Source organism: Pseudomicrostroma glucosiphilum (genome assembly GCF_003144135.1).
Source record: "Pseudomicrostroma glucosiphilum strain MCA 4718 unplaced genomic scaffold BCV69scaffold_19, whole genome shotgun sequence".
Classification (NCBI taxonomy): Eukaryota; Fungi; Basidiomycota; class Exobasidiomycetes; order Microstromatales; family Microstromataceae; genus Microstroma; species Microstroma glucosiphilum.
The window spans coordinates 147,491-171,079 of record NW_020289931.1 but is presented as its reverse complement, the minus strand read 5'-3'; the positions used below and the strand labels follow the sequence as shown (position 1 = coordinate 171,079).

Here is a 23,589-nt window from a genome sequence, read left to right as displayed (position 1 = left end):
CCGCCTTCGGCCGAGGACAGGAAGATTGGCAATGGCTGCCCAGGTGCGTACATGCTGCCACACTCCTCCTCTTCACGTATATCCTTCATACCCTCGATAGTCTTACCCGCATCGTTTGACGATGGACCAGCTCGACTCTCACCAAGGCCAGCCGCGGCAATTGGACGATGGTTTGGCCGCCCTCTTTCAAGGCAGCCACCCTTCTTCTTCCTCCTCCTCGGTCTCCTCTTCCCACGGCTTACTCCTATCTCTTTCCCAGACCCTCCACGGCCTGCAGGCACATCCATCCGTGAGCGTCCCTCAGCTGCAAGAAGAGATCCTGCCCTTGCTAGCTCTTCCCGCACCAGACGGGGTCTCTGCGCTGCTGCTGATATGGAAGGGCGCCTTCGAAGGCAAAGCTTCTGAGCCCACTGGCTATACTTCCAACGAGGAGGTACGGATCAATGTACAGGTCGCACTTGCATCTGCAAGACTCCTTAGAAATGTCGTAGGTGGGTGCGAGCCGTTGCAGAATCTCGTCTTTGAAAGGACGGCTGGAGAGATTTTGGCTCTGCTTAGGCTTGGTAGCAGCTTGGCCTTTGTATCTGATCCTGAGCGTGAGTGTGGGACCATCTGATAGAGTTCACCGCCCAGAGCGAAAGCCCTTGGAGAAGCTTGACTAAACATTCATCCTTGCTCCTTACTCCTCTTGTGTCTCTCGACGATACCAGTCCAACCTCTGCTACGGTCACTCGTGCAGCTTCTGTCCAACCTGGTCACCCTCAACAAGCCTCTCCAGAAATCTCTGTTCTACAAGCTGCGCCTCATTCCATCAGCCTCTTCATCATCATCCTCGTCTGTGGAACGGATCACCGTCCTGCAAAATCTCCTTTCCTCTCCCGATACAGGCACGGTAGAGGCGGTACAGATCCTACTTCTCAATTGCATCAAGACATCAGCTACAAATTCCTCTGGACTCGCTGTCAGCCCCGGTGGTCGGAAACTGCTGGGACAATTACTGGGTCTTTTCGAGGCGGCTGTTGCTGAAGACGAAGACGATGGAGCCGGCTTGGGCTTGGAAGAGTCTCCGCTGGTGGGCCCGACCATCGTGGAGGAAGACGAAGATGAAGATGACGTCGATGAGGTCGATGAGGAGGAGGAGGAGGAGCATGCGACTGGTCAAATGGATGACTTTGGCGCCGATGAGCTGCAGATCGATGAACCTGTAAGCACCAATAATAGCAGTAGCTCAAGATCTGGCAGTGGAGAACGTACTCTCAAGAATTCCATAGCTGCTGGGCAGAATGGTAAGAGCGGACGGAGAGGGAAAGGATCTGGGAGGAAGAACGTACTTAAGGCGGGCGAAGCAGACAAGAGAATTGGGGCGAGCACTCCGACAACAGTAGGGTGAGTAGTCTGCTGGCGAATACGACGATCACTGAGCATGAGTATCGCTAATCGCTAATCTCCTGCTTGATGTACCTTCCTTCACGTAGCTACGCCATCTTCGCCCACCTCTTCTCGATAGGCCTCTTCCGTCACATGTACGCCAACCTCGGACCATTGGCTCCTTCCACTCCCACTCAGTCTACCACCTCCGATGAGCCACTAGTGACAACGGAACAGACTCTGCTCCTCAAGACGCTCGATGCTTGGATCAACGCAGGCGGACAGCATCACCCCATGGACGACCTCAGCTCTATCGACCAATTTAAGAATCTCCCAGGCGAATTTGTTCGGTTGAGCAAATTCGTGCGGCGCTTCATTGCCGACTTTGAGAAGCTGGAGAAGGAGGTAGAGAAGAGCGGCGGAGCAAAGGCTGCAACAGGTCAAGATGTGGACCGGAGAATGATCGGTGCCCACCAGGCATTGGTCTTGATCCTGGAAGTGCTGGTACAGCTAGGCATGATCGGCTGTGAAGGCCTCGAGGAGGATGAGCAATTCAGAGAGGAGAGCGAGGAGATTCTTCGTCGAATGCGAAGCGCACCCAGTGGCGCGTCCGTCGCGACTGCAAATGGTGATGGATCTGACAAAGGAGTGCAAGCGGAAGAAGAGGCCGGACAGCTAGCGCAAGAAGAGCTCGACGTAGTAGCCGAGCTTTTGCTTCTTCTCCGGGCAGTCATGTCCTTTGCCCCTCCCGTCTCACCCTTCAAGTCCACCCTACCCCAATCCGGCCGAGCAGTACCCGAAGGTCACGCTCCCACCAGTACTGGGCTCGGGCTCGGCTCTGCCTCCTCTGCCGCTGCCTCCTCACCGCTCGCAGCGTCCAAACCGCGTCTGGACAACTTGCAGCGCACCCTCATCCAGCTGCTGGGCGTTCTGGTCTTTGTCCACTCTCCCAGCTCTTTACCCCAGTCCTTCCAGGAGCGAAGCAGGGGGGAGAATGAAGAGGAGAGGAGAAGCGTGACGAGAGTGCAGGATAGAGTACGGGAGCTGGGTGGGCTAGCAAGCGTCCTTGGATGCACGAGAGTGGATGAGCGCAACCCTTGTGAGTCATGGAGGAAGGCAATCGAGCGACAGACTGAAAGAGCATGTGAAGAGGGAGAGGTGTGGGAACAGTACTGACCCGCTCGCCTGCATTGACATTGTCCATTGCCAGATATCCGCGAACATGCAATCTTCACATTGCGCTACCTTCTGCAGGACAATTTGGACAGTCAAGAGTACATTGCGAAGCTGCAACCCGTTGGCCACACTGGACCGTAGATCGAGACCTTTACGTCTGAGAAGAGAAAGGTGCGGAGGGGGGGGCGAGCGAGGGTGAATCAAGAAATAGACTAGAAGCCTTTAGTGGAAATGTCACCGGTTGTTCTACCTCACAGGGTTCATCATGAATAGTGTTCGTCGCCATCGTTTGCTCTTGCCTTTTGTTTTGATTCAATACTGAATGCTCTAGCCCCTAGAAAGTTGACAGATTCCAAAAATATAGACATTTCTAATTTCCTCGACATGTTAGACTAGCGCGTCTACTCCGCTACAAATCGATCTGAAGAGGGACATACAAGCTAAGAGCCCGAAGCTCATCCATTTCATCCCATCCTCTCCGCTCCCTATCTCACTCCCTCTCCTTCTCCTTTTCTGTCTTGCAATCCTCATCAAACCACACCCGCCCCACTGCGCCACTCGCGTCTCGCAGCACCCATCACCTCCTGCACCCTCCGATCCTTTGCCAATCGCTCCACCCACCGCAAGAGAGCCTCATCGTCTTCTGGTACAAAGACTTGATTGAGGGTGGACATGATGTGCTCAAAGTCCAGCTCAGGTGCAGGTGAGGGGTCGCTAGATACGATGACATTGCCAGAGCCGGAGCCGCTATTGCCCGAGTGAGATCGTGAGTGCGGGTGAGAAGATGAAGAAGCACCTTGCGCCGCCTCTGCACCTGCGTCTTTTGGGTCGCGGAGTACTGTCAAGCTGAGCGAATGTAGTACGGCGAGTGAGAAGAGTACCGGTGCGTCTCTTCCCACGAGTAAAAAAACGTCCCAGAGCCTCAATTGTGTCTCGAATGGTACGACGGACGAGAAGAGGGTGATATGCCATCTTGTGGCATATGCACTTCCCACTACTCCCTCGCGCTGCATTGCACCGTTCAACCCTGGTAGAAGTAGCTCAGCGAGCTTTTCCTGTACGTGAAACCCTTCGAGAAGTCCTGGGAACCCAGGGGAGAAGAGGTCGTGTAGGGCATATTTTGGTGAATCGTGTAGAGCGACGAGGAGGGCGTAGGCTTGCTCTTCGGGATAGTAGCTTAGCAGAGTAGCTGCGAGCGAGCCCATGCCTTGGCAGTATCCGCACTGAGGACACAGAAGGGAGAAACAGTGTAGGACTCGAAAGAGAGAGCGTTGACCGAGGCCATAACGAGTGTGGAAGTGAACGTGGTTGCTAATTGTGCGCGGGACGTCCAGATCGATTTGTACGTCGTGGGGAGAGGGGACATTGAGCAGGCGGGAGAAGCGACGGATGTGGTCCTGACGACTTCGACGGGCTGCTGCTACTTCGAGAGGTTCAGATGAGCGAGAGGGCTTCGTCCTTGTGGTACTGCTGGCGTTGCCATTGGAACCGCCTGCGCCACTACTCTGACGGCTCTTTCGAGGTCGGCGAGTCGATAATTTGCGCTTGATCTCTGACAGACCTGATTGCGCCGGCGGCGAGGCGACGTGAGCTTCAAGCTTCTCCGTCTTCGCATTCGCGTCTTGAGAGGTCCCAGTCTTGCTAGAAGTGCTGCCTTCACCGACTTGAGCGGTGCCCATCTCTACCAGTGCCCACCAAGCTCCCGATCTCCATCGATCAGGAATCCCCTTGAAGACTCTCCTCTCCAGCTTGCTACTACCCTTGAGATCATCTCTAATGGTGTAGAATGCCGTATTGGCCCCTTTCTTCTCTCCAGGCACAAGCATCTGCGACCACTTATCGATCCTGCTCTGCTCTTTCTCGCGCTGTGCCTGCTGTGACTTTGCTCGAAAGGCAGAGATGGCATCGGCCTTGGGATGTTGCTCTACCGTCTCGCCATCTCCGGCACCAGCGCCAGCAGAAGCGGACGAGGCCGGTGTGCCAGTGCCGGCTGATCGACCTGCACTGCTGTTGCTGGTATGGCCCAGGTGTGGTGAGGCGACGGGCGTGACGCCGCGTGAAGGGTTGGAGGAGCGTAGGCTCTGCACTGGCTGGGCAGGCGAGACCTCGGTAGCGCTGACTACAGATCGAGCTGCTCGAGAGGCGGCGGCCATCTTGCTGGACTGTGACCGGGTATTTCCGGGATTAGGAACGAGGCTGAATGTCGCTGCCGGCAGAATGCATATGCGACCATGCTGTCCGGACCAGTCTCTGGAAAAGAAGCCGTACCTGCAGAAGAAGAAGAAGGTAGGAGAGATCAAGGAGATGGTCAGTCTCAAAAAGCTACGACTGTCTCTGTCTGCACGGCAGCTCACCTATCCAATCTCTTCCAGTTCTCCTCCTCCTCATCTTCCTCATCGACCGTCTCATCTCCAATTCCAGCACCACCAAATCGTCTCGAGCCCAATGTAAACCTCTTCCTCTGCTCCGCCTCCTGCTGCAAACCCCAATCAACCGAGTCCAGCTCCGTGATCTCGGACATTTCCGATTCGGACATCCGTCGTCCGCTGGCACCTCCATGTGGACTGGCGAGGGGGGAGAGAGTGGAAGAGGCAGAAGCGATACGACCCGGTCGGGCCGCTGCGCCATTAGGATGCAGGAGGCCTGATCCGGATACGGAGCGTGAGGTCCCATTGCCATAGGCTGAGGTGGAGGCGAGGGATGTGGATGAAGAGGCTGCAGACATGGTTGACAGAGGCGCCTCGAGGTGTCTGTATGCCTCGTCTTGGCTCGATCTACTTGGTGACTTGCCAAGAGGTGGAAAGTGTGCAAAGCCTTCACTCTTTCTCGAAGAGCGCCATCTGGATCGAGGTGAAGAGGGGCAAGAGGTTCTGCCTTGCAGACTTTGAGATGAGGGCTGGAGATAGTCATTGGCCGTAGTCGGGGGAGCTGCTAGTGGAGAAGACTTGACAGCAGCTGCGCTACTGCTCGAGGAGACTGCCCGCCTGGTTCTCTGAAGGCTGCGCCGAGGGCTCGTAGGACTCGAAGCTGCCGACGAAGGGTCAAGATTATCATTTCTGGAGGCTCCTGTACGACTTTGAGAGTTCTCGCTTGTAGCGGTCTCTCGGGACGGAGGAGTCTTCAATCTTGGCCCTGCCCGCTCGCTATTCGACCTACTCAGGCTGCCTGATGCCCCCATCCCCTCTGCTTCAGCGTCCCAAGGTGCTGGTCCATCAGCAGCACGATGTCTTGTCCATTCTTTGCCTTCCACGATGCCATCTCCCTTGACTCCGATCTTGTCAAAGTGCATGTAGGTCTTGCGGACATAATCGCCTTCGGATTCTTCCGGGCTGGTCCAGGATTCCGAGGCGACGGTGCCATTTGAGATGATCGAGGAGGTGGGACGAAGTTGGTCCGGAGGGGCGAGGAGGTTGCTATTGCTAGAGTCAGCATAAGAATTTGTGGACATTGACTGGGCCGAGGGTTGGCGAAGGGACGGTGCGTGCCTGTTGCGCTCATCGACTAGTGGCTCCAGTGGTGGAGCTGCTTGTAGCGGAGGACCGGACGAGTGCCGCTGTATGCTGCCTGCAGCTTGCTGATCTTGAGGGGACGAATACAGGTGAAGGTCTCTCTGAAGGCCATTGGATAGACCTTCCACCTGCTCGCTTCCTTGTTGCTCCACCATGGCCAGGAGTAGTAGAGGTAGAGAAAAGCGCCTTGCCTATCGGAGGCGTTAGGAATCGGACAAAGGGTAACGGATCGAAGCGGAGCTGGCGCGAGAATCAGATCATAGCTGCGCTGCTTGCTGTGTTCTTCCTTCTCTCGATGTGTAGAGGTGATGCCAAAGGTAGTAGAAGCAATGAGCTGGACCAGGGTAGTCAAATGAAGCCGCCTTGGGAGGTGCGGGGAAGCAAAGGCAGGCGGGCAGGGAGGCGCCGGTGCCTGACAGATGCCAGACTATGACGCTGGAAGGGGTGGAGGTAGGATGCGGGGTGGGCCACCGACTGCGACACTCTGGAAACGACGACGACGACGACGATGATGAAGGTGAGGACAGAGTAGCCCAAGAGAGAGCTACTTGAATGACTCTTCGTAGCCCCTTAGGCTGGCAAGCTCAGATCTCCTTTGCCGTCTGGTGGTGATCCCCCTCCCTTCTTCTCATGGCCCGCCAGGCGGAGAGCCATGCGGAGCGAGCCATGCAGCACGTCTCCCCACGCCCTCGTCAGCCACAGAGCAAATGGGCGCGCCGCACATGGTTCAAGCCCCTGCTTCCATCCCCGCACCAGCCCCCTTGCCTCGGGTCTGCCGCCGCGGGGGCACGCAGGCGAGCATGGTCCCCCAACTAGTCAACCCCTGCGTCTAGGACGCAAGACTTGCAGACAGATCAGACGTAGCGATGGGATGGAGAGAGGTGACAATGAACATCGATTTCTGCCCTGAGTATGTGGAGAGTCAATATGAACAGATATATGACAAGAGGCTATGCTACCACCCGCGCGAGCTCTGTACGGACAAGACTGGACGGCCAAAGATAGAAGGCAAGAGAAGAAAGAGTGGGACAGCCTGAAGGTATATGCTGATTGTTCAGAAATGACATCTGCTCAGCAAACTCCCCTATAAAGCTGCTGTTGCGCCCCAAGAGAGGTGACCTCTGGCCGCATCAGCGTTCACGAGGAGGAAGAGAGGCCGAAAAGCGATGGTGCCAGATCACGAGGCACTAGAGGGGGCAGCGCCAGTCGCGAGTCAGTGTGCCTAGGAGCGAAGCGCCGAGTCTGGAGTCCAGCTGGAGAGGAAGTAGCTGACGTGGTGCTGCGATGCTGGCTCGTCGGCGCATAGGGTGGCCGGATCATTGGCGCAAGGGTCTGACCTGACGAGACGTCGAGCCCTACCACCCCGCCACGTACTTGATGGCCAATGGCGGTCTGGGCGAATGAGTAGCCTGCTCTTGGGTCCATGCCTGGTCGCGGGTAGGGATAGGGCTTGATCCAGGCAGGGACATTGCCCTCCCTCGCCGACGGAAGGAAAGCTCCGTCACCAACAAGTCCCTCAATTGTCATGGCTGGGTTCTCGAGAGCGGGTTCGACCGTTGAGAGTCTTATCGGCTTGGAGAAGGCAGGCCTGCCGATGCAGGAGAAGCCGATAGTGTTCGAGCTGCCTAGTGGACGGAGCGGCCTGGGCAGCTGAGGAGCTCCACCGAGAAGGAATGCAGAGGAAGCATGGCCGCGACCCATTGCCCAACTCGCTTGTAGTCGTGGTAGGTGTCGTGGCAAGAGACTATTCGCACATCCCTCAGAAGGTTTGGATGGCACTGCTTCTCCGAATAGCCTGTGGCAATCGCTGTCTTGGTATCCGCCCACTTCTGAGCGCTGCGAGCTTATGCCGGAGAAAGCTGAGGATTGGCTTGGCGACCCAGCCTGTTGAGACGGGGTCGTAGGTGAGGACATTCCATGCCTCTCGATAGAGCTCTGCTGACTGCTGGCGGTGCTCAGTCGAGTAGGGTCAAAGGGTCGATGCCTGTCTGATTTTGGCGTGACTGGCTGCATGACAGTGGCAGGAAACCTGAGTGAGCGTGATGCGCAAGATCCCACATTATGTCCCTGCAGAAGCTACTCACTGGCTCGAGGAGCTCCATACCGTGACGCTCTTGTCTCATTTGACGATCAACAGAATGACTACCCGGTGGTGTCCAGCTGTGGCCCACATTGAGGTACGTCGGGCGAGTCGGGACCGTCTGTGGGAGAGGAGGAAGATCATCAGCTGAAGACTCATAGCATAAGTGTGGACAACAAAGCCGTTGCCCCTCGCCGGTACTTACTTCCATGTATGCATCGTCTGCCTCGCTCTCGTCTACATCGTGCATGCCATGTTCATCGCAGCGATTGTCGTGACCGGAATGAGCTTGGAAGTCCACGTCTGCAGGTGCCTTCCGGGTGGGGTTTTGATTGGTCCTCGTACTGACAGATCGCCTGTCCATTGTCTTCGTAGCTTGAGCAATATTTGCGTCGCCTCTCTTCCTGGACGTCGTTGCCTCCCGCTGGGCCCTGGAAGTCATTGCTAGAGTTTTCTGCCGGGCGACTAGCTTGAGTTCGGCAGCCTTGTCATAGTAGCACTCGACCTTGCCTCCGCGCTTTAGGCAGCTAATGCAGGGCTGGCCACCGGAGCACTTGCGCTTGGATGCTCGACATGGATCGCAGGCAATGGGCTGGCGAGATCTTCTCGCTGAGGAGGCTGAATGCTGGTGCAGGATGGTGTTCGAATGTGAGCGGGAAGCTGATCTACTCTGCTGAGCCGAATGTCGGACAGTGGTGTCGGAGACGGGCCGACGTTGTCGTCTGGAGCCGTTGTAGTAAGACAGGTTCTGATTGGTAGTGTGATCGTTGGCGAGGCGATGAGGCATATGAAGGAACGTCGTGGTGCTGGATTCGGACTGAGTCTGCTGAGCACAGGCTTGCGATGAGCTCGGGAGCTGAGACGATGGCTTTATCAGAGCCACTGGTTGGAGCGGGTTCCTATGAGGCATTGTTGACTCGAGTCGGCGTGCTTGTGTCGTTGCAGAAAGGTGGGAAGCGGTCGAAGAGGCAGTCTTCAAAGCTTGTGGTGGTCAGGGGCGGGGAGAGTGAAGACGAAACGAAGCGATCGAGTTGCGGATCGGCTGCTGGCGAGGTACCCGCGTGATCGGTCTGCGGGCCGCACGCTTGGCGGCAGTCAAGTGCTGAAGAGATGGGAAGGCTTCCGAGAGGTCGAATGCGTCCGAGTCAGTCTACAGCCGGAATTGAAACGCCTGGGAGAAGGTCAGCACTTACAGCACTGCAATGTCTCTGGAATGGCGGGAGAAGAAAAGCTATCGACGACGGCTTAGGCGGGATACGAGGGGAGAGTCTGATGCGGTACTCCCCGAGTCTTCCGGGTGTAAATGAGACAGACCCTGTGAAGCCGTGAGAGGGGCCAGCAAAAGCGTGAATGGGGAAGAGCGCCAAGAGTAGCGGAGCACGGGATTAGTATGGCAAGCGAGAGAAGGATGGTGAAGGGGTAGTCCCTTCTTCAGGCTACACTACCATTGTCCGCGCAGTCCATGTGATGCTGGCTGTGCCCTCTGCGCCCTTTGACGCCTCATGGCCAGCAGCGGGGTCACAGGAAACAGGCGGTGGGAGTCAGGTGTGCTGGCGGACAGGCGGGAGATGACTAGGTTGATGGGAGACCGACGATGCAGCCGCAACAGCAACTGCACCGGAAGGCAGATCCCACCGCCCTCAGGCACACGACCTCCTCAGTCCGGATGCACTTGCACACGAGGGACCTTGGCAAAGCACCATCTTGATTCCCGGGCCAAACAGTTGCCGCTAGCTACTACGATGGTAAAGTAGGCGGCTGCAATCAACGTCTCCTGATACTTCGCCGTTGGCAAAGCAAACAAGAAGCCCCGAGAGGAGAGGGGGTATTCTGTGTGTATGGCCTTGCTGCTCTGAGGGAACCTTCCGATCCGATGTCCTGCTGCGTTGCGGGGGAGGAGATCAAGTCCAGCTTCCCTCTTCGGAGAGTCTAGGGTTACTGCATGTCCCTTCTTCTGCCGGCTGCCGCCTCCCGTACCAATGTACAAGCGCTCATCGACTTTCCCGCTACTTGCGGACCGCCCTCGTGCTCCTGAGCAAGCAAAGAAGACTTCTTTTGATTTGTCCATGGTCCAAGACCTTCGACGCAGCTCCTGTGTCTCTCTGCCTCTCCGAAGCTGAACAGGGTGGGCAAAGGCGTTAGATTGATCGCGCCATCCTACCAAGGCCGAAGCAGGCACAACGGCGATTTTGCCGAACACAGATGGAGTGCAGCACAAGTGCCCTGGTGATGCATTGCTCTCAAGAAAGAAGCAGACATCACGTCTCGCCGGGCGCTCGTCGCCTCCGTTGCTTCGTGCCTACCTATGCGGAGGAGCGAGACTTTCGGCGAAAACGACGGCTGAGTCATCTTTGCCCTGAGAAGTAATGACAAGGCAAGACCTCTGCCTCACCGGAATGGGCCACAGTGGTGCCTCTCAAAGAAACGAGAGCAAACGCTCGCTCAAAGGAACAGAGCCTTTGTCACACGGGGCCCTCCTCGGGTGAAGACAACTGCGAGAGCGTCTCGTGAGTGTGACCGGGATAATCACCGAGGTGTGTGGGGTTCCTGGTCAGACGGCAGTTGCACAGTCTCGGCATAGACGCCCGCAGGACTTCCTCGCTGCCTTCGATCTTATCAGACATGCGCCCGAGCCGCAATCGGCATGTTCTACCTGTGTCTCGATAGATGGCCGTGGCATGTTCGACGCTTGACCACCTCGTTGGTGATGCTGCCCTCGTCGGCGGTGACGGGTCGAAATGGGTGTGCAGCCTGCGCCGTAAATTTCGGCAGTGTTGGACTCTCCTTGCAGGAGCCAGGAGGGGCGGAGCTGTGAGTGTCTTTGTCTCCGATGCACTGCTGCCGTGCCTGCGCGTGCCCCGGCCCGGGCCAATGTACACTCAGTCAGTCACGCGTCGGAGTGGACCGCGCTCTGTTCCTTGCCTTGGCGGCAGCGCCCCCTGTTGCCATGCACCTGCCTACTCCAGACGACGCTCTTTTGTCTCACTCACTCCCAAAGCATCTCCTTCCCGCCCCTTTTCCCCCCTATCCTAGCAACAAGTCCCTCTCCAGACTCATCCCAGCATCGCGGTCACCACACTTGACCCACAAAAGCAAGAAATTACAATCGAAGGACCGGCTCCTCCGTTCCAACTTTTCTCTTCACGACCTTTACAAACAGTGCATTGCTCCGTCATTCTCCGCACCTCCTCCTCTCCTTGACCCCTCTCCTAGCCACTATACGCCCGCCTTGCGTTTACCTGGCGCGGTCAGACGGTCCCCCTGCTTCCCTGGTACCTCATTAATCTCTCTGCCTTTGCTCTGGCTGGTCCTCTGCCCTCCGACGCCCGCCTTTGTCCCATCGCTGCTGGCCAACGCGGCTCTCACCCCCTTGCTCAGCCATTATCCCAGCAATTACCTCTCCCCCTTGCCAGCATCTGCTTGCATCCTCCTGCCCTTCCTGCGACGCGTCACAGTAACCACCTCGCTCAGCTGAGCATCGTCTCGGATCACCAATAGACAGAGGCTACCTTGGAGTCGACTTGACCCCTCTACGGGCAACACCCAACGCTACTACACCGCATCGTCTCCTCGCTTCTGCTCCCTCCTCCTCTCATCCTGATCCTAGACTCCTCCTTTCAGCTCGTCAAGATGCTCTCGCGCCGATCCGGATTTTCCTCTACCTTCGCCATTGTCGCACTCTGCCTCACGCTCGGCAGCGCCTCTGTACATGGGTCCGGCAAGCAACTCCTCGAGTATGATGCCCTCTCTACGACAACGTCAGAATTGAGCGTCACCGACATCACCATCGATGCGCCCGTTTCTGCCATCACATGTGGGGCCGCAGAGGTTGACTGGACCTGGGATCGAGACGGAAGTCTCCCAAGCGAGCCCATCACACTGTCGATCATCAACGCTACCGACTTTAGCTCCCGCAGAAAGAGGTCCTCCAAGCGACACATCGATTACGCGTCCGACTTGTCGCTCCACAAGAGACTCTTGAGCAAGAGGCTTTCCAGCGAAGGCACCATTCTGAACGGGGGCAGCAACCTGCCCTTCAATCAAATGTCCTTCCAGTGGCAAGGCATCGCAGTCGTGCCCGGACAATATCGTCTACTCCTGACCATTGTAGCCACCAATGAATCGGTCGTCTCCGACCCTTTCGCCGTTGGTACTGGTCATACCGACAGCTGCCTACCAGGCACGACAGTGACCTCGTCTGGCGCTTCGCAGAATTCGGCTTCAAACGGACCTAGCCGTTCAGCATCTGGTACTAGCACAGCCGCTGCAGCCGCCGCGACCACTGCCGCCAATGCTCAGGGCGATGACAATGAGGGCGATGATGATGATGATATCTCTTCAGCTTCGTCAGCGACGGAAGGCACTGTAGCAAGTGCCACTGGCAGCAGCAGTGATTCCCAAAGCAGCAGCAGCTCGCGTCCGTCGGCTGATCAGACCGAGTCGCACAGTAGCAACACAGGCGCCATTGCCGCTGGCGTGCTCGTGCCGCTACTGGTGATCATTGGAGGCGCCATTGCCTTCTTCTGGCGGCGCAGGAGTCAAGCTTCATCAGCAGCTTCCAATGGATCAGGCGGTGACGGGGGAGAGAGATGGTTCGAGAAAATCATGCCCTCACCCTCTTCGAGCGGTGGAGCTGCTCAGCATCGTCGTCAGATCTCTGGGCCAGAGATGGCTTCTGCAGCTGGTCTCGCCTCAGTCGCCAAACTAGTGCCAGCAGCCCTGCGGACAGAAAAGAACGAGGCCGCATTGCAGCAAGCTGCCTTTGAAGGTCGCAGCCAACGCACGCGCCGAGACACTGGCGGGTCCGAAGACTCCTCTGGTTCCAACCCCGGGGGTGAGCATTGGGTCGACTTCCGTGCTGACGAGATGCACAACATCGACGGTGCCCGACCGCTGAGCCCCAGCACCATCGACAGCCAGACGTTCAGCGTCATCGGAGGTAATCAGCAGCTCTACTCGCAGGGTCAAAATATCCCACTGTCGCACTTCTCCACGTCTGGATCATCTGCCAATCGCAACTCGACATTGTCCAGCGCCGACTCTCGCGGCTCGATTGCGACCTTCAGCACCCTAAACAATCCTTTCATCAACGGGCGAGATTTGATCGCTAGCGTCCCACAGCGTCGATCTGCTGGCGACCTTACAGGATCCTCTGCTATGACCTCAACAGATTCAGCTTCATCTTCTTCCTCGTCATCGTCGCCTTTCGATGACGAGCACGCTGCTACCACATCTACTACCCCGGCTAGCACTGATCTCACTACCCATCAAAGGTCAGACTCTCAGGCTACTGTCAAGCTGGAACGATCAGACTCAGAGGGCAAATCTGGTGTCAAGCGCAAGCCTGTTCCTCGCTTCTCTGCTGCGCCTCAGAAGGCAAGCAGGGCTGCTGCACCTACCGAAACAGATCCCTTCAGCAATGCAAATGCAGTCAATGACAGTATCGAGCTTATTCGATCTTCGGTCGAGACTAACGGCGCTCCATCGACTCCACCTATGCCTCCCTTCAAGTTTCATGCTGCGACGCCTTCTTCAATTCCCGAGACTGCCATGAGCGACACATCATCCATCCATAGATACACACCAGATCTGCCCACCAGCGTCACCGACGACAGCTTGGCGGCTATCGCCCAGAGCGATGTGGAAGGTGGTAGAGACAAGGCATACCATCTCAGCATCAACCTTGGCTCGGAGAATGGCTTCAGAATGAGCTTCACCTAGCGCATCAGTCTCAGCGACGGCACGATACCCCCCTTTCGCGTTCCTTACCGCTTGTGCATTGAACAGGCAGCCCATCTCCTGTGCGCATTGTCTCGCGGCCGTTTCTTCTTCTTCGACCTACTGCTAGCTACTGACCGGCTCAGCTCAGCTGATGGTAGGACAAGACTTTCCTTGCAAGTGCACTGGTGAGGAGATTGCTGGTTGATCTCCCTGCACGGGCAGGAAACTTTCTCCATGTCTTTTACTCTTCTCGCTCTCATAGCCCGTACAAAGCACTTCCTGCGGCCACTTTTCTTTCACCTCCACTGATTCCACTGTCTTTGCTTTCTTACCCCATATTCTGGCTGCTGGCCCGCTCGCTCGCCCCTTGGCGAAGTTGGCAGAGACGCCTTGCATATCGTCCCTTCATGCTTTTCAGCTTTCTCTATCACTCGTCTTACACCTCTGTTGATGGTCGCACGATAACCAGAAGGATATTCCACATTGGGAACACGATGTCTGCCTGTCTGCTTGTCTGGCCACGCGACGCCTGATGATGCGAGGATTGATTTGTCCTCTGGCCCAAAAGACGGAAAGAGGGTCGAGGAGGGAGCGAGAGGGAGCAAGGCGGAGAGAGAGAGACAGACGCGGTGGCTGCTCCCGTCGCTGCTTCCTTTTGATGGACCCAAGAAGAAGGCCCTGACTCTTGTCCTTTCCAAGCCCTAGCATTGTCCTCCTGTGACCCTTCGCCATTCCTCATCATCACCATCTGAAGCCTCACTAGATTTGGCTCTCTACGGCTGCCCTGTAGCCCGGACTATAGGGGTCTAGCCGTCTCCCCACAGGCACAAGAAGATCTCCTCGCGCTCCGATCCTGCTCACGACTTCAAGGCGCTTCTGTAGAACTACCGAGCTCCGAGAGTCTTTCCACCACAACTTTTGATTGCCCAAGTACTTCAGACTGCCTTGAGCCTAGCTCTGGCCTTCACTCCCCTCGGCATCAGTCTGCTTCCCACCTCTCCTTAGCGGCCGGGAGTGGCCAAGGAAACCCCCACACTCCGCGCTTAGGGCCGAGTGTCTGAGAGATGGCGTCGGCGGCTGCTAGCGGGAGCGGGTCGACGGGGAGTGTCACTGCTGCTGAGCTACAGGTGAGTGGGAGAGCTATGTTCCTGGAGCAATCGTTGCTGCTGTTTGTTGGACGACTCAACACGGCGAAGAGGACGAGCTCGCTGACCCCCTTCTTGTAACGCATTCTTCCTCCACCTTAGCATCTCCGTACGAGGGTCCCAATGATGACCGTAGTGGAGATGAAGGGCTTCATTCGAGACCTCAACAGCCAATGTGGTACTCGTTTACAGGTCTCGGGGACAAAACCTATGCTGATCAATCGCATCGAGGAGCAGCTGGTCTCGTGGCAACATTCCTCCAATTGGACTGCCATTCGCAAAGCTATGTCCCTCGTCAATCACCCACGAGATAGGGGAGGAAATCTCCTCGATACAGATGGCAGTGGAGCTAATGGTAATGGGAATGGGACTTGGCCACCTGTCAATACACAGAATGGGTACTATGCCTCTCCGTCCTATTCGACCCAGGCTCGTAATGGCGTTCCTCCGGGCAAGCTCAACCCTGCCAATGCGTACAGAGGGAACGCGACGGCGGGTGCATCTGGGAGCTCTGCAGTACGACAAGCGGCTGTACCCAGGAATGTCCGCTTCAAGCCATCCCCATTCTTCAAGGTCGAGTCGATGCTCACAGATACAATCTTGCTAATTGAGGCAGACTCTACCCGCAGAACAGCAAGTCTTGATCTTCGGCTGACTGCACAACAGGCCCAGCTTCTTCGTACAGACTCTGCAAATTACCAAGCCCGGCTGTTCTGCGCTCAGAAGGCATCTGCTGAGATATCGGAGAAGAATCCGGGTATGCCGGCTTTCATCGACTTTCCCGGGTCTTGCGAGCTCAGGATCAATAGTAGCGTGTATACCTCGAGCTTGAAGGGAAGCAAGAGCAAGCCTGGGAGAGTTCCACCTCCCAATCTCAACAAGGATAGGACTCTGATTACAAGAGATGGCGTGACAAACAAGATCGAACTCGTCTACACTAATGCGCCCTACAAGTACGTCATGTCCATCGGCCTTTGCAAGTACACTCCTCCCGAGACGATCGTAGCCAAGCTCACCAGCGAGAAGAGTAGGAGTAGAGAAGAGATCATTGGTACGATGAAGCGGGCTGCTGCCGAAGACGACATCGAGATCGGGACTGCTACGTTGAGCCTGAAGGACCCTTTGAGCTACACACGGATCAACTATCCCTGCCGATCCATACACTGCTCACACTCGCAATGCTTCGACGCATTGTTCTTCTTCTTGAGCAATGAGCAGTCGCCGACCTGGAGCTGTCCGCACTGCAGCAAGATTCTCAAGCCGGAAGATCTGTTTATTGATGGCTACTTTGCTCATATCCTGAAGACTGTGTCCGAAGACGAGGACGCTGTCATCGTTGAGGCCGATGGATCGTGGAAGACCCGCGACGGCAAGTTCTCCTCATCGGCCGCCGCCATCCCCGCTGCCTCATCTGCATCTCTCCCAGCAGCTACAAATGGCAACGGCACAAGTCAAGCAGCCCCGAGCAGTAAGCCGCCAAAGAGGGAGTCCTCTGCGGCTCCACACGCTGAGTCAGTTGTCCCGCCAGGCGCAGAGGTCGTCGAATTGGACGATACTCCCTCACCACCTAGATCACCAGCTGCTGCTGCTGCTCCGCAGAAGCCCATCTCGCCGGTTCAGCCTCTCAGCGCAGCTCCTCGAGCTTCGGTCAGCACACCTCGACCTAGCAATGGCTCTACAACTATTGGTGGGTCGTCTACCAACGATGCTATCGATCTGACCGAGAGCGATGACGAGGATATGCCGCTAGCGCAAGCGGCTCCTCAGGCTTCTGCTCCAGGTCCGTCGACGCGTCCTCCAAGCTATTCTGCTGCTGCTGCTGCTTCGGGTAGCGGCACTCAGAGCGCAGCTACCAACGGGACTGGGCTAAATCTTCAGCGCCCCGCGGCTCCTTCGTCGAGCACAAGCGCAGCGTCCGCTTCCGGCTCTTCAGCGAGACCATATCAGTCACAAACAGCCACTGGACCGCCACAACGTCCCCTTGGATCAGGCGGGAGCAACAGCTCTGGCGCAAGTCCGCTCCTAGCTCACGCCCGCTCTAGTGGTTTCGCAAGCTTTAGTAATCCTCCAACGCCTAGCTCCGTCCCAGGCAGGGCCTCGCCCTCTGGCTGGGCTGGATCACAACCCCGCATCGTGAGCTCAACGGGCGGCATGCGAGAGGTCCGACCATTAGCACCTCTGTGGAGGCCTGGTGTCACGCCTTCTTTCTCCTCTCCCGGCCTCATGCCGACTAGCGCACCGGCTCGTGCTCCTTCCCGAGAACAGACTGCGCCCGAGGCAGCAGACGAGCTACCCATCTATCCTCCGCTTCTTCCGTCGAGGTCAGCTTCCACCACGGCAGCTAGTCCCGCCTCAAGCTCACGTGATAACACCTTTTGGCCGGCTTCGTACAGGCCTAATCCTCAGCAGCAAGAAGGAGGGTCTTCGCTGTCGTCTCCACTTCCACCCTCATCCTCCTCTGGCTCGCGAGTCAGAGAGAGGGAGGAGAGTACCGATGCTGGTGGGAGAGACTCCTCATCCAAGCGACTTCGTTCGGGCGGCAACGACGATACTGGTGTCACTTCTTTCACCACTCGCTCTGGAAGACCGTCAGCGGCTGCTGGTAGCCTGAGGGAAGCCTCGACTCCGCTGCCTTCGGTCAGTCCCACTCCTTCTCCACCACCTACGGCAGGCAGTGGTCACACTTCAACTCGGGCTAGAGACTCGCGCACACGTAGCGCTGAAGAAGAGGATGAGCTGAGTGGGCCTGCCAATGGTGGAGCTTCAAGGGATGATCCAGACTACGAGGAGGAGGACGCTCCTCCTACCAGGCCTGGCAGAGGAAGTGGGGCCGTAGGAGGGGGAAGGGGAGCAGCAGTCAACAGCAGTGCGGCTGTAGGTTCCGACTCGCCAGCATACACGTCGGCTCCAGAGGACCCAAACCTCTCGAGCAGCACATCGAGGAGCGGAGTCGCCCTCCGCAATGGCATCGGTAATGGCGGTGGAGGCTGCGGCGGAGGTGGGGGCAGCGGAATGAGCACCACCACTGCAGCCAATGACGGTGGAAGTGCAAGACGGGCAGATAGTTTCGACGACTATGACGGTCTGATGGACGATCACGATGACTCTGGTGAGTGGGAGGTCTGATCCTCCAGCCAAGTTGGCATGTAGGTCCTCCCCTCCCACCACTTCATCTTCGTCTCTGCCTTTCCTGAATAGGGAGGGGAGATGGAGATGGAGTGGAACGAGGGAAAGACCTCAAGACTCTTCCTTGACCACAAATGCGAAAAGCAAGACTCAAATGACCCGCTTTGCCGGTTCTCCCTTTGCCCTTCCCCCTTCTTCTTTCTTCTCATCACTGCCTCCCTCGGCTTTGCTTGCGCTGTCAAACCCTCTCTCTTGGCACGATGAGCAGTCTACGCAAGTCTAGAGTACTGAGTACTGAAGGTCATGAGTTACAGAGCAGAAGTTGAAGAAGGTCTGCCTGCAGACCGAGTTGAGATGGTGGCCCTGCATAGACCCTTGCTCTCTTCCCATCACCTCTTCTAGGTTCCGGAGGAATGGGCCACCCCTCGTTCCTACTACATACATTGTTGTCCACTGTCCTCCTTGTACCTCTCGCAATACCAATCCGCATTTCACCCATGAGACGCTCCTCCTGCCTCGTCTGATGTTGACGATGCTCGGCCGCCATCGGATTTGAGAGACTCAAGAGAGAGCAAAGTCCTCTTCACTTTGGGCGTGCGAGATGAGGCAGCGCATCTACGGATATCACAGAGTAGAGCGAGATGGGAGTGGCAGCTCATTGTCAGAGGAAGAGGGAGGGTTGGGCTTCACATACATCTGATTCAGCCCTGGCTGTGCCAATGCGGTGTGAAACTCACCACTTCTTGCCTGCGCTCTGCCTCTCTCCTTGCCAAAGGCGTGTACAGCCGATCACCGTGAATCTTCAATAGTCTGCCGGAAAAAAGGCACAGAGGTAGTCATGAGGTGGTGTGTCAGAGGCAGACCAATGTGTGTGCGCCGAAGCAGAACCTGCCACCAGCTCGCTCGGTTGTGGACACGTACTTGTCGTCGAAGTGGGCAAGACAGCTCTCCTCCCTCGCTCTGGCGTCGTCCGTCCCCTTGTCCAAGCCCAAGCCCGAGCCTGGATTCGAAGGGAAGATGTGCAGTGGCCGATTTTTGATGGCCGAGTAGGCTGCGCAGCGCAAGATTCCTATGCGATTTTCAAGTCGCAAGAGGGAAGGAAGTCAGCAGGTCCTGCAGGAAAGCAACAAGGAGGCTGGGACCACGGAGCGCGCTGCAACACTTACCTATACTCCCAATCGCGTCCAGCCGATCTGCATCCGACACGCACCACAGCTCTGGGCAGGAAGCCTCCCATTGCTGAAAGAGGACATCGGCCTCCTCCTCCTCTTCCTCTTGCCGACGTCGCTCCTCCTCTGCTTCCTCCGAGAGAATCGACTCCGGCCCGCGTGTACGCTCGTCCTCTCGTCTTTCGGCCTGCAAAGCTCGACGCTTCTCTCGCCGGGCCTCGCGCCGCCTGCGACGCTCCTGGTCTTTACTCCACGAGACGCAGTCGACGATGCGCTCAATGGTCTCCCTCTCTGCGTCCGACAGTGCCGTCGCGCCCTGGGCCGGAGCAGGCAGGGAATCCCAGAGTTCAGATAGGACTGCAAGAGCAGTGTAGCTGCGCGGATGGGATGAGGCTCCGGCGGGAAGGTACTTGCGGTCACACATGTCGTGCAGGAGGGCGGCTAGCTCGACGATGAGGAGGTTGACGTGCCTCCCCATGACTGCAGCTGCGCCTACCCCAGTGGCTGCACTACTGCCCTCACCGTTCGATGACTCAGTTGGAAGCTCCTCGTCTCCGTCCTGGAGTGACCTGGCGATGCGCAGGGCATTGAGTCTGACGCGGTGCAGGTGGTGCCAGTCGTGCGACACGTCCTGTCCGGCGAATTTGGCGCGGACGAAGCGCTCCGCGTGGCCCACCACGACGTGGCGATACTGAGCCTGTACGCCTTCGCCTTCCCTCGAAGTCGCGAGCGGCGACATTGTCATCGTCTTGAGGAGTCGAATATGCTCTGGCTTCGACTGTTGCGAGTGTCACGATACAGGCGGCCTTGTTCTTCTCCTCGACACGCTCTGGCCACGCGCTTTTTTACCCCGCGTCTACTGCGCCTGCATGTCTCTTTCCGTATATTCCTCTCCTACGCTTCCAAAGACAAGCCAGCCGGTGACTTACTTTGGCTCAGCTCGGCGACTGCCAGCAAAGGTTACTTCACGGGCCTTTTTTCTCTTACGTCCTCGCCCCTTTCTTTCGTAAAGGCGAGAGCCAGTATTGGTGACACAGGCGTGAAATGCGCCGCTGGGGACTGAAGCTGTATAACGCTGCCGAGCAAGCTGATGCTACTACTTCTGGCCACGCAAGCCTCTTTGGTGAGCAGGCTACCCCACAGCCATGGACGGCTCCAGTCTAGACCGCTCCCGCCGGTCCCACTTCTTCTCATCCCCATGGTACTTCGCTTTACCCAATCTTGAGTGTTCAGCAAAGTATGCACAGGCCCACTGCGGGTCACAAAGGCGGGGGAGAGTGGCAGTGGGGGAGCGTGATAAGGAAGCCACGTCCTCGTCGCGTGATGGCGGAGTTGGAGATAGACTAGACTAGACTAGACCAGCGCCACACAAGCAAACAGAAGAGGCTTCCCCGGAAGGTCCTTCTGGCACTCCACACTCACCTCACCTTCACGGGGGGAAGCAGGAAGACCTTCCGGGAAGCAGCAACAGCAGCGCAGGGTCCCTTCAATCGGCCAATCGCTAATCGCCACTGATGGGAACTTGGACGGACGGACAGCCACCCGGCCGCCGGACCGTCGGTCGGTCCGGCGCTTTGCTCGATCCTACTCTCCCTCGGACGGGAGCCTCTCACCACGCCAGAAGCTTATCTTCGTGGCGCGAGAAGAAGGGGGGGGAGTAAATGGACTCTGACTGGAGTGCGACTAGACTTTTGGTCTCGTGGATCATATTCGAGAGGCGTTTGTCTAAGCCACCCGTAGCAGGTAGTAGCCACGGCCAGGTTCAGGGTTAGGGCCTAGACAGGCAGGCGGGCAGCTCGATGAGAGACTTGGTCCTTGCTTTGGGGCTTACCGGCCACTTTCGAGGAAGACGATGCTACGTATAAGATCACAGGGTTTGGGAGCACGACGTCTTGGTCTGTCGTTGGATCATCGACACTTCTCCTGCTCTATTCAGTCACCTTCTCCTAGCAAACTCTCTCCTCTACCGTACGCCTTCTCATCCATCATGCCTTGCTGTGGTCCTTGGCGTGCGCGTCATGTGTGTGGACACATGCTCATCCCATTTATGATCGTACTGGTAGTCAACCTCATGTGGATCACCACTCCCCTTGCCGGTCCTCTCTTACCGTCGGACAAAGTCATCAACATCATTCAACAGACGGTGCAGCCAGTTGTCGTATTCGGCATCACTGCTGTGGGTCTGAAAGCCACTGCTGGTCTCAGATGGATGGCCGCACGATCGAACAAAGGAGTTAAGCTTGCCGACCTCCTTGGAAAGACTGGTCCTTCAGGCTTTCGTCATACCACAAGTGTACGAGAAGTCATGATCTACGTCCTGCTCGGTGTCGCCACGTTCATACACTTGACAATCAACATTGTAGACATGCCGAAAGTACTTGTGCCCGGCTTCTCCGTTGATGTCGAGGGCAACGTATCGATCCCTCGCATCAATGGGTCAACTTTAGAGGCTAGCTTCGTGTTCATCAACGACTATTTCAACGAGCCGCTGAATTTGGACGACTACCTGAAAAGTACGGGACTGGACGTCGACAGTGACGCACTCTATGGCCCAAGTCTTTTCGCAGTCAGTGGATTCCGCCAGCCGGACTACAACTTCACAGACCTAGAGGTCGAGATACCGGCCGTTCTGTTACTCCTCCAGACTTACAATACCAACGCTACCGCCGACGTGTTCTTCGGAAAATTGAGACACGACTGGGGCCCCAATATCCTGGAAGATTTCGATGTCACGTACCCTGTCCAATTTGCCTGGTCGAATGGCGACCTTTTGGATGAAATGGTACTTTGTCTAACGCCGCCAGCCGATGTCGACAATCAAACACTTTGTGCGCACATAGAGTACCAGCTAGTAATGGCTTCTGTTGCATACGACAGCGACAGAAGAATTCGTGGCTCTTGGATTCTTGGCCAGGTCAGCGAAGAAGCCCGGAGCGAGATGGGGTGGGGACATTACAACATCAATTCCCTGGACGGAGCTTCATTTGCGGCGAGTTTGGGGGATCAGTGGGATCGTGCTCAGGCGGAAACCCTACTTCAGCAAACCTTGGCGATTCAGATTGGAGGACAGCCCCTCCCGGAAGACTATTATGCCGTAACATATGGCGAGTACAGGCCCACGAAACCCTACCCAGTCTCGGGCGTTGCCGCCTATGTCGCTGTCTCGACAGCGATCGTACTGTATCTTTGTGCGATGCTGGGCACAGTCAACCCCAAAGAGGCGATCGAGCCGCCCGGCCTTCTGGCTCTGTCACGATGGCCTACAGAGCTCGCCGCCAAGGTATATGGCACGAAGGAAAGTCTCTCCAAGGCAGGCAAGAAGCGGGTCTTTCTGCACGAAACGGGACCTAAGGAGTGGGCTCTGAGTTCCGACAAGTCCGTAGCCCCAGCGGTGGTTCACCTTCCGTATCAATCAGACTCCCAACCTTCCTCAGGCTCGGAAGAAATGGTTGAGAAGCCCTCCCACCTCCGCAAGTCGAGCTATGGTCCTCGACCCTCCATGCCCAAGCGTCTCTCCTCCTCCTCTAGCAAACGTCACTCGGATAGCTATCGTGTCAGTCGTCCAAGCTACTCTTCACGACCTAGCTACCAAAGTCGACCTAGCTATCAAAGTCGACCTAGCTACCACTCCAAGCAGAGCTACAGTCCACCACTACGCCCAATCTCAAGCTCAAGCTCAAGCCCAGGCCCAAGTCCGAACTCGGGTTCACGCCCGGCCTACCCTTCTCGCCCGAGCTACACCTCCCGCCCTAGCTACCACTCTCGCCCTAGCTCACGCGATAGACCTTCCTTGTCTAGGTCTAGGTCGCAAGAAGAGTACTTTGAGCCAGAGTACGTACCGGAGATGTACGAGAGTCGCAGATGAGGGCTCAGGTCAGAAGTGCTCTTCTAGTTGTGGGGTTGTATTGCTCTCATCACTTTCCATGTTCCAGGCACCAGAAATTCCCATGTCATCATGTCACTGTTCTTCTGTTTATCCACGTCACCGTCCTCTGCTCGTTCAATGGTCATCTCTTCATTCGATACTCGCCTTCTTACCCCCTTTTCAGCGTGACCTGCAGTGAGCGGCAGGAAAATCTGTAAACGATCTGCTCACCGCCTCTGGACTATCAGGCTGCATGTAGCGGCAATGTCCGGGCCAGTCTTAACCAGTCTTGGTGTAGAAATACACTCCCACTGCATGATCATGAAGAGATTTACACATTGACATTGCAGTAGTAGATGGGATGAGGGGAGTGGAGAGATTGAGCATATACACATGGCGGGGTAGAGGGAGGAGGATCGATGATGCAGAT

At 56.7% G+C, this 23,589-nt stretch overlaps 8 protein-coding genes across 8 annotated transcripts; 5 read left to right on the top strand and 3 right to left on the bottom strand.

Moving 5' to 3' along the window:
- The first annotated feature begins 50 nt into the window (after positions 1-50).
- On the top strand, positions 51-1,029 carry BCV69DRAFT_89138 (hypothetical protein). Its single transcript, XM_025495612.1, has 3 exons — positions 51-491; positions 559-596; positions 711-1,029. Exons 1-3 carry the CDS (start codon positions 122-124, stop codon positions 894-896), a joined length of 594 nt encoding a protein of 197 aa, XP_025345106.1. The 5' UTR covers positions 51-121; the 3' UTR covers positions 897-1,029.
- A 234-nt stretch (positions 1,030-1,263) lies between these two features.
- BCV69DRAFT_89093 (hypothetical protein) lies at positions 1,264-2,809 on the top strand. The gene is made up of 2 exons (XM_025495611.1): positions 1,264-1,393; positions 1,476-2,809. The coding sequence occupies exon 2, from the start codon at positions 1,522-1,524 to the stop codon at positions 2,542-2,544; it is 1,023 nt and encodes a 340-aa protein (XP_025345105.1). The 5' UTR covers positions 1,264-1,393; positions 1,476-1,521; the 3' UTR covers positions 2,545-2,809.
- A 39-nt stretch (positions 2,810-2,848) lies between these two features.
- On the bottom strand, positions 2,849-6,651 carry BCV69DRAFT_315067 (RabGAP/TBC). The gene is made up of 2 exons (XM_025495170.1): positions 4,899-6,651; positions 2,849-4,812 (listed from the first exon to the last, which is right to left on the bottom strand). The coding sequence occupies exons 1-2, from the start codon at positions 6,206-6,208 to the stop codon at positions 3,075-3,077; spliced, it is 3,048 nt and encodes a 1,015-aa protein (XP_025345104.1). The 5' UTR covers positions 6,209-6,651; the 3' UTR covers positions 2,849-3,074.
- Positions 6,652-7,076: 425 nt separating this feature from the next.
- BCV69DRAFT_89066 (hypothetical protein) lies at positions 7,077-9,453 on the bottom strand. Its single transcript, XM_025495610.1, has 4 exons — positions 9,327-9,453; positions 8,339-9,252; positions 8,138-8,254; positions 7,077-8,060 (listed from the first exon to the last, which is right to left on the bottom strand). The coding sequence occupies exons 2-4, from the start codon at positions 9,041-9,043 to the stop codon at positions 7,191-7,193; spliced, it is 1,692 nt and encodes a 563-aa protein (XP_025345103.1). The 5' UTR covers positions 9,044-9,252; positions 9,327-9,453; the 3' UTR covers positions 7,077-7,190.
- A 2,310-nt stretch (positions 9,454-11,763) lies between these two features.
- Positions 11,764-13,854, top strand: BCV69DRAFT_279201 (hypothetical protein; the record flags this gene model as incomplete). The annotated part of the gene is made up of 1 exon (XM_025491231.1): positions 11,764-13,854. The coding sequence occupies one exon, from the start codon at positions 11,764-11,766 to the stop codon at positions 13,852-13,854; it is 2,091 nt and encodes a 696-aa protein (XP_025345102.1).
- A 659-nt stretch (positions 13,855-14,513) lies between these two features.
- BCV69DRAFT_295601 (hypothetical protein) lies at positions 14,514-18,253 on the top strand (the record flags this gene model as incomplete). Its single annotated transcript, XM_025493916.1, has 3 exons — positions 14,514-14,981; positions 15,102-18,108; positions 18,198-18,253. The coding sequence occupies exons 1-3, from the start codon at positions 14,919-14,921 to the stop codon at positions 18,251-18,253; spliced, it is 3,126 nt and encodes a 1,041-aa protein (XP_025345101.1). The 5' UTR covers positions 14,514-14,918.
- Positions 18,254-18,406: 153 nt separating this feature from the next.
- On the bottom strand, positions 18,407-20,094 carry BCV69DRAFT_285532 (hypothetical protein). The gene is made up of 3 exons (XM_025493425.1): positions 19,292-20,094; positions 19,047-19,194; positions 18,407-18,935 (listed from the first exon to the last, which is right to left on the bottom strand). Exons 1-3 carry the CDS (start codon positions 20,031-20,033, stop codon positions 18,827-18,829), a joined length of 999 nt encoding a protein of 332 aa, XP_025345100.1. The 5' UTR covers positions 20,034-20,094; the 3' UTR covers positions 18,407-18,826.
- Positions 20,095-20,820: 726 nt separating this feature from the next.
- BCV69DRAFT_89013 (hypothetical protein) lies at positions 20,821-23,407 on the top strand. Its single transcript, XM_025495609.1, has one exon. It carries the CDS (start codon positions 21,147-21,149, stop codon positions 23,157-23,159), a length of 2,013 nt encoding a protein of 670 aa, XP_025345099.1. The 5' UTR covers positions 20,821-21,146; the 3' UTR covers positions 23,160-23,407.
- Positions 23,408-23,589: the final 182 nt, after the last annotated feature.

Excerpts from the sequence above, each read along its gene's own strand:
- BCV69DRAFT_89138 (XM_025495612.1), top strand. The coding sequence starts at position 122 with ATGGACCAGCTCGACTCTCACCAAGGCCAGCCGCGGCAATTGGACGAT. Across the intron at positions 492-558 it reads ACTCCTTAGAAATGTCGTAG|GCTTGGTAGCAGCTTGGCCT; the intron begins GTGGGTGCGAGC and ends GGCTCTGCTTAG. Across the intron at positions 597-710 it reads CTTTGTATCTGATCCTGAGC|TCCAACCTCTGCTACGGTCA; the intron begins GTGAGTGTGGGA and ends CGACGATACCAG.
- BCV69DRAFT_89093 (XM_025495611.1), top strand. The coding sequence starts at position 1,522 with ATGTACGCCAACCTCGGACCATTGGCTCCTTCCACTCCCACTCAGTCT.
- BCV69DRAFT_315067 (XM_025495170.1), bottom strand. The coding sequence starts at position 6,208 with ATGGTGGAGCAACAAGGAAGCGAGCAGGTGGAAGGTCTATCCAATGGC. Across the intron at positions 4,813-4,898 it reads AACTGGAAGAGATTGGATAG|GTACGGCTTCTTTTCCAGAG; the intron begins GTGAGCTGCCGT and ends CTTCTTCTGCAG.
- BCV69DRAFT_89066 (XM_025495610.1), bottom strand. The coding sequence starts at position 9,043 with ATGCCTCATAGGAACCCGCTCCAACCAGTGGCTCTGATAAAGCCATCG. Across the intron at positions 8,255-8,338 it reads CAGACGATGCATACATGGAA|ACGGTCCCGACTCGCCCGAC; the intron begins GTAAGTACCGGC and ends CCTCTCCCACAG. Across the intron at positions 8,061-8,137 it reads GTATGGAGCTCCTCGAGCCA|CCAGTCACGCCAAAATCAGA; the intron begins GTGAGTAGCTTC and ends ACTGTCATGCAG.
- BCV69DRAFT_285532 (XM_025493425.1), bottom strand. The coding sequence starts at position 20,033 with ATGTCGCCGCTCGCGACTTCGAGGGAAGGCGAAGGCGTACAGGCTCAG. Across the intron at positions 19,195-19,291 it reads GGACGCGATTGGGAGTATAG|GAATCTTGCGCTGCGCAGCC; the intron begins GTAAGTGTTGCA and ends AAAATCGCATAG. Across the intron at positions 18,936-19,046 it reads CTTGCCCACTTCGACGACAA|ACTATTGAAGATTCACGGTG; the intron begins GTACGTGTCCAC and ends TTTTTCCGGCAG.
- BCV69DRAFT_89013 (XM_025495609.1), top strand. The coding sequence starts at position 21,147 with ATGCTACGTATAAGATCACAGGGTTTGGGAGCACGACGTCTTGGTCTG.